This window comes from Mastacembelus armatus, chromosome 20 (genome assembly GCF_900324485.2).
Source record: "Mastacembelus armatus chromosome 20, fMasArm1.2, whole genome shotgun sequence".
Lineage (NCBI taxonomy): Eukaryota > Metazoa > Chordata > Actinopteri > Synbranchiformes > Mastacembelidae > Mastacembelus > Mastacembelus armatus.
The window spans coordinates 10,089,719-10,097,500 of record NC_046652.1 but is presented as its reverse complement, the minus strand read 5'-3'; the positions used below and the strand labels follow the sequence as shown (position 1 = coordinate 10,097,500).

The following is a 7,782-nucleotide window of genomic DNA, read 5'->3' as shown; positions in this document are numbered from 1 at the left end:
AAGAGATGATCTTTTGCTGCAGAGTTTTGGGAAAGGAAAGAAAGATAATTGTTGATGTCCTGAAATACAGGAATATCAGCAGGGCGTTTAGCCCCAGAGGCGTGCAATAAGCAGTAGCCGCCGTCTTTGTCTGAAGGAATGCAATTCACATTACCTCCTCTGTGTTAGTCGTGTCAGCACACGACCATTCCTTCTCACCATCATCCCGAAAGTTCCTAAAAGTCAACTCAACATTCCCACTGATTGAAGATCAAGTGGGAAAATAAGACATGGGTGATAATGATGATAAGAGACATGACAGATCATTTCTTTATTATCCCAGTGGCAAACAAATGGAATAGTTGGGTAAGAGCAGGGCTTTACTGTTTGATGTGATAATAGTTGGTTGGGATGTTGTGGTTTCATCGTCAAGACTCAAGTGGAAAATTGTTTTGCACACTCTGGCAAACACATCTGCTGAGTCACGTGTCTAACCCACACATACATATCTTGACACCCCCACCTCCTTATCCATATCTCTCAGAGTGTGCTACACCACTTGGCACAAGGGCTGCTGTTTTCAGTCCAAACCCATTGGTCTGGATTCTCTTCCAGTTTAGTCTGGTGTGGAGCTGGTGGTGCTGAGCGTTTATCTGAGCGGTGTGCTGAGCGGAGTGGTTTGTTTTTTTATCCTCCAGTCTAGCAGACTATCCTGCAGAGGTGAGAGCTGTGAATGGTCATATATCAGGCTGACTGATTTGCTGGCAGAGTGTTGTTAATGGTTTTGTACTGTGGTTTGTGCCAGAGGCCTTTTGACTCTGGAGCTTCTGATTCAGTTTCCCAGAAATGACTTCTAAAACAACACTTTTTTTTGTTGGTCCTTTCCAATATTCAGAGGTGAAATATCTTATTACACCATGTAACAAAATCATACCACACGCACAAATATGTGTACAGATAAGTATCATCTTTTTCCTCTCCAGTTCATGAATACCTCTGTACTCCAGACTTATTTTTTAAATCTTACCACAGTCCTTTCTAAACCCCACAGCAATAAAAATGTCTGTGTATAGTCTAATATGTCAAACACGAAGAGTATATCCAATAATAACACTAATAACTGTTATTGAGAGAGCTGAGCCCAAGAACAGCGTTCACTTACCACCAGTTGCCACAGTGATTTCACGCAGGAAATGTCCATAAAAAGGGAAATCGAAGGACAGATTAACTCTCTGGGGGGAAAAAAAACACACACAGATGACCCCCATCAGAAAAACAGAGGTAGGAGGAGGATCAGAGTAGAGACTGTTTTCATCTTCAAAACAAGAGAATTCAGAGCAGGAAGTAAATGTGGAAAGAAAACACAGAGGTGCTCGGTGAGCTATATCTGCTCAGCTTTATGGGGCAACCACAGGCTGTTTCAGAGCAGAAATTTAAAATAAACATTTTTAAGAGTGCCATCTTCAACTGTATTATAATCCCAAAGGACATTTATTTTACAGGCAGGCATTAAACAGTCAGGGCACTGAAACATACTGTTGACAATAACCAGCAACAATCTGTATATTGAGGGCATGAATACAATATTAAAATAAAACACAGGAAATACATAAATAATATCAGACCTTCATTACATCCAGTAGACGAGAAATGTTAATTTTTTTGTCTTTCTGTCTCTATTAAAATATGCAACACTACATGAATGATAATTATCCCTGAGCCAAACAATAGCAGCACTTCTGTAGGAATTCAAGGATGAATAAATATGTATTTATATTTAATATGTAGATATATATTGTACAGACCCATTTCTGCCCAGGAAAGGAAAAAAAGCTGCAATATTTGAAAGGACAACATTAAAAATAGGCACATAATGACATACTGGGGTTTTTTAACACTGTCATGTAGATACGTGTTTATTATGTTGTCTTGTGAGTGCTCATAATGTAGAAAATGAATGGCAGCATAGAAAATATGTCTTTGTAGACATTCTAAGTGTTTGTAAGAGTTGTACATTAATAAACACTAAACATGTTCATATATCCACTTATAACAACATTATATCTGTTATTATAAAACATTTATTTTAAGGGTTTAAACACCATCTTAAAATAGGGGGACTTGAAAATTTATCAAAAGTCAAAAGTCTTTTTACCGAGTCATTCTGACTTTCATCACATCATTTTCAGGTAAAAACACTGAACTGTGAGTATTTTTATTGCCATTTTAGCTTTAGTTGTTTCCATCTAGTGCCGTCATCATGTCTAATATTGTGGTTTATGACCAAAATGAAACTGGCCTCCTCTGTAAATAACCTACGTACAGGTGTATAATGTATGAGTGGCCTATTACAACCCATAGTAACATGTAAAATGATTAAAAAAATGATAACTGTTAAAAGTCAGCACATTGGCGCTGACGCTGTTACTGTTTTTGTTCTGATGTTTAACTCAAAGGCCGGCCTCGTAGAGTCACTACTGTAGAAAAGCTAAATTATAAGATAAATAGTCAAAGTTATGTTATTTACTACATCAAAATAGCGAGATATGTTAAAACTGGACTTTTTTTTCATAACTTTTTACTTAATAATTACTATCATTGCTTGATTCTTAAAGTCTTGATGTTATTTTTCTTCATATATTGTGTTGTATTCTTAATTTTTGTTATAAACTTTATTGATTTTACTCTTTGTTTTGGAGATATAAAGAAACACTAATTCTTCGTGTATTTCCTTTATCTTTTGTGGGCAGAAATGCTATTTACAATTACACAGATACATAATAAAAGAGCCTGAAAGAAACAGTAGTCTTATAAAATTACTGTTGGCCCAAAAGATCAACCAACTGCTCATGTACATTACAAAAGTGATGGTTTATGTATCTATTACTTTTGTCTCTGCACTGAATACTCTACAATCATATCATACCACTGCCAGAAAATGTCATGCAGATGAACAAGTAGTCAGTAAACATGCAGCTATTATGTATTATCCTAGATTATACCACAGGGTGTAATCCTGTGGCAAGCTATAGACAATCCTACATTCTATGTAGCTGATCCAGAGTTTAACAAGTCTGTAATGATGCTGACCTCTGCAGCTGTGTCTTGTTTTACAATCTTATTGGCAAATTTCATTCAGTGTCAGGGCCAAAGGAAGCAGTGCCAGGAAGCATGGAGACTTTCTCCAATCCCGTTCCAGCACTCAGATTTATGCAGTTTTTCAGGACTGTCTCTGCCATCACAATAATCTCTATCTGTTTGAAATGTTAGTCTTCTGACATGGCAGATGAATTTCAGCACAGATGCGTTTCACTTTTTATTGCACTGCAATCTCACATTTAAATTATCCACACAGGATTTATATTTCTTCTTTTGACTCTGAATTGCTTAACTGGTCATTGAATTGGGAAATTCACTTATTGATTTTTCAGACTAAGCCAAAATCAGAGAAACCTCCCACATCCCTCCTATATTATTTGGAAGAAAACCATTGCTTCTTAGGCAGGACGTTGTGTTGCTAAAAAGAATAGCCTGCCTCAGATTGTATGGTCCAATCCATCATTACATGACTGAAGGTAGAGGAGCAGAATGCACAATGTGGGCCTCTATTCTATCTCCTCTCTGGCTATTGTTCACCCTGGGTGCTTTTTCTTTTTATTCAAAGTCTGAATGCCCTGCTGCCAAGCTGCTCTGTCTCTCCAGTCAGTCTACTGCTGCCTTTTGTGACTTCATCAGTATGCACCACACATGGGTCACCTGCTTGTGCTGAGGTGGAAGGAGGGGCGCTTTTAAACTTCACTGCAGAGAAGCTTTTAAAATGAAATGTTTAAAAGCTTAAAGGGATACTTCACTATTTTTTCATCCCAACCATTTAATGGTAGAAGACACAAATGTACTATACACAAATCTGTCAAGCATGATATTGGTTGTATAAGAGCGTCCTGACAAACATATACATGAATCAGATGCAGCAAGAGAAAATACTATGCATGTCTTATTAATTTTGCTTTTAGTTTTGGCTTTCTTTCTTGTGTTGGAGCCCACACGTAGATTGTTTTTGGGTTGGAGCACTTGGAACAAATAAAACCTTGACTGTAGGCAGACAATGGATTTTTCCCAGCAAGTGTTGGGTAATATGATGCGGCAGAAGCATCACTTTAAAGGGCCTGTTCCATTAAACATTTTTTTTTTATTGTGACTTCTTTACTTTCACTGTGTGGAATAATGTATAGCAAGCAAGATGGGAGAACATTTCTCTGTGCTCACCTTAAATTGGAGTTTACCATGAAGGAGCAGAACTAGTTGGGAGCATAGATTGTATATGAATAAAACCACATATACAATATATGGTTTGATAAGTAACTTACACAAGTATGATGGTGAAACATGAAACATCAAATGTGCATACACTGAGACTGCCAAGTCTTGTATGTAGTAGTCAAACTTGAAATAAATAATAGCTGCATGTTTAATGATTTTAGAAAATTACTAGCTGATTTTCTAGATTTTATAAAACTAGGCAATTTGAGCTTTTTGTGAAAGGAAAGGAAACATTTAAGTATGTCAAGACACCAAGTCAAAAACCAAGTCACCAGTTTAAAAACTTTCTTTGTTAATCAAGTAAATCTCCCCAATGTCATTGGTTGACTTACCGCTGCTTGTCTGTGCGTGTTGGACAGAATACCATGAATCTTCACTTTCTCCTTGTTCATCTGGTCGATATTTACCCATAAGTCCTTGCTCATCGGATCTGACGGGCCATATGTTTTTGATATGTAGTAGTTGTGATCTGTATCCTCCTGTCGAAAGACAAAACAAAATGCATCCTGTGAGTAGAGATGGGTGTTCCAGTTGGTGACATGTCATGACATGACATGTTTTTGACACTGCCAGCAGAAGAGGACTATGGCCTGCACCTCTCTCCTCATCTTGTCACCCCGGACAGGCTAAAAAGCTCCAGATGCATGTTCCACAGTATTTCCCTGGTCAATAAGTCTTGTTGTTAACCAAAGACCTCCCACTGAAGCGGGACGCTAGTGCCCTGCTTTGTGTGACTGTTCTCCATCTCCATGGTCATCAAGTCTGTTGCCGTTTGTCAGTACCTTCCTGGGAGCATAAGAATTCATAGCAGAATCTACATCTCTCAAGTCAAATCTGCCCAGACAAGCCCATTGGTTTCCAGTGTTTTTATATGCTTGATGTTTGGCTCTCATTGCATTATGGACCATTGCCTGGAGTTTTGGACCTTGCCTTGGCTCCTTTTGTACCTTGGATTGAACTGCCTTACTTTGTTAACAATAACCCTCTCCATGCCTGTGGCCCTGCCTTAACTTTGCTTAACATACTAATTAAAGGTAAACTTGAGGGACTGTATTCCCTAGTTGTGCAGTTGAGCACCAGTATCCATATTTATTAGCAAATCACAGAACTAAACAAGCAAAATGTTAGATGGTCTGTGGCAGCTCAGAAGGACACAGTAACCCACTAAAATTAAACTATTGATTTATACACAGAATAGAATTTAAAAGGAGGAAATGCTCCTCGAATAGACATATTCAGTTGCGCAATTTAGAAAATTCAGACTTGATTGGACTCACATTTAAAGACTTCAGACTCATGGGCGAGTTTATACTGTTTTGCTTATTTAACTTCATGTAAGCAAAATATGAGCACTTTGCTTTGTCCATAGATTAAACTGAGGCACTACTTTGCTACTTGATATACAGTAGGCTACTGATTTGAACAAAATGAATTATCTCCACCGCGTTATTGATGAAAGCCTATCAACAGTATCCTACATGTATGGATAGTGTATTGAAATATTCTAAAAACAAACCATGATCCTTTAGAAATGTCTTTTCTCCCCCATAAACAGACATATGTTTATTTATTTTTACAAGAAAACAGACAGGCGAGATAGTAAGACAGCCTATTATAACATAACCCCAGTGTATTGAGCAGCAATGATAAATTCTCTGTTTGGTTGTTACCATTGCTTTTTTCGATGACAGCACAAAGAGACGAAGATGGAGACAGAGAAAAGGAGAAAGAGGAATATGAACCAGGTGAAAATGTGGATTGATGGTCAGGTGTTGTGAAGTACTAACATTACATAAACAGTGTGTTTACATATTATTACACAGAATTTCTCCCCAACATTTGCATTTATTTAACTCATAAATAGGTCTACTGTGTTTGTTTGATTTATTTATTGAAAGAGTATTTTCTGTTTGATTACAATAAGTTTCTATGTGATTGTCAGTACGCAGAGGGAGAGAGAAGGAGGGAGAGGGAGAGGACAAAGAGAAAGAGCAAGATCTAGAAGAACCAGGTGTATCACCACCCAGAGACAAACACATACGAATCATGTTAAAGTTGATAAGTTTTACTTAGTTTGGACAGTTCAAGTCATTATGACTTAATCCTCTCAACTTACATCAACAAACATTTAGAAAGGGTCCTTTCTAAAACAATTGTATATTATTGAAGTCTGTGATTGTTCACTCTTAACCATTATTTAGAAGTGTTATACTTTATATGTCATATAAGGCACAGAAATGACAGATTTAACAGGGGTTTCAATGCCAGTGCAGTTCGTCCATATGGGTAGATAGGGAAGGACCCCATGAAAAAGATCCATCCACTTATCATCATAGATCCTTGTTCAATTAGAATTTTTTGTTAACGTGGGCCTATTATAAAAGGTCTTTATACCTAGCAGCCCCATCTGCTATTGCTGTCACTTACTGCGGGGCTGAGGCCCCTTAAAGATAGAATCATAGAATCGCTCCTGTTCAGACTTAACTCATGAACATCTCTGCCTTTGAGAGTTTAATACTGGTTCCAATATTAAGACTATGAAGCAGTGTAGCCCCATTAAACATTATTTAAAAGAGTGAACTACAGCTCGAAGGAGAGGACGGATATTGTTGTTGCTTTGTGAATGACACTGTAAAAGCCTGTGCTCTTATTATACTTTGTACAGTGTAAATACAAACATGTTTCTAAAGAAACATCATGTCTCTCTTTGTTCGACTACTATGAATCAATCAAAATTAGATGTGCCTAATGCAGTGTAAGGTACAATTTGTAATCAATCTTTAACAACGTAAACCTATGCACCAATAGAGAATTTAAACACTCAGTGCAGAAAATCAATAAAAATAAAAGCAGTGTTTAATTTTACTGCAGGACAAATTACCTGCTAGATCATATTACATGACAATGCGTGGTGTGTGTATGTGCATTGTTTTTGTCTTCTCATTCAACTATATGTTTTTTATTCGAGCACAATCAGCACATAAAGTGTTGTTTTAGTTAATTAAAAAAAACCCCAAGAAGCCAATCAACTTCTTCCACTCTTAAACAGCTTGGACCAGACTGCAAACTCAGGATTTCCTTTTAGAACTGAAACACTCATGGACTTTTTATATGCCATGTGGGAGAGGCCTGTCTGCTTTCACAGTTTCCTGTACAGAATTAGAAAGAACGCTTGTATTGTGGGCCTCCTATTGCTTGTCTGCTTCGCTCTGGGCTAATGAGACACCTCACAGCTGTGTTTTTTTTTTCATCTACAACATTGTTAAAGCTAATGTTTTTCTGGATGGGGAAGTGTACACTACATCTGACAGTGATCTGACTAGTGGGAACTCACAGAAGCTCTGTGGATACTTTGATATAAAGGTGGTATTACTCTCAGCTACTGTGCTTTGGTTGTCAAAAGGCCATGAGACAAACATTAATTAAAACACAATCTTTCTCTGTTCATTTCGTTTTGCTTCAAGGATTCATATTTCCCTTGGG

The 7,782-nt window shown here is 37.4% G+C and overlaps 1 protein-coding gene across 1 annotated transcript in view; it reads right to left on the bottom strand.

Annotated features, from left to right (window-relative positions):
• The window catches only part of plxdc2b (plexin domain containing 2b), a 91,009-nt gene that overhangs the window by 40,631 nt on the left and 42,596 nt on the right, over positions 1 to 7,782 (bottom strand). The window contains exons 3-4 of the mRNA XM_026292080.2: positions 4,632 to 4,778; positions 1,142 to 1,211 (exon numbers count right to left, since the gene is read on the bottom strand). Coding sequence (XP_026147865.1) covers positions 1,142 to 1,211; positions 4,632 to 4,778 — 217 coding nt within the window. The remainder of the gene's footprint in view (positions 1 to 1,141; positions 1,212 to 4,631; positions 4,779 to 7,782) is intronic.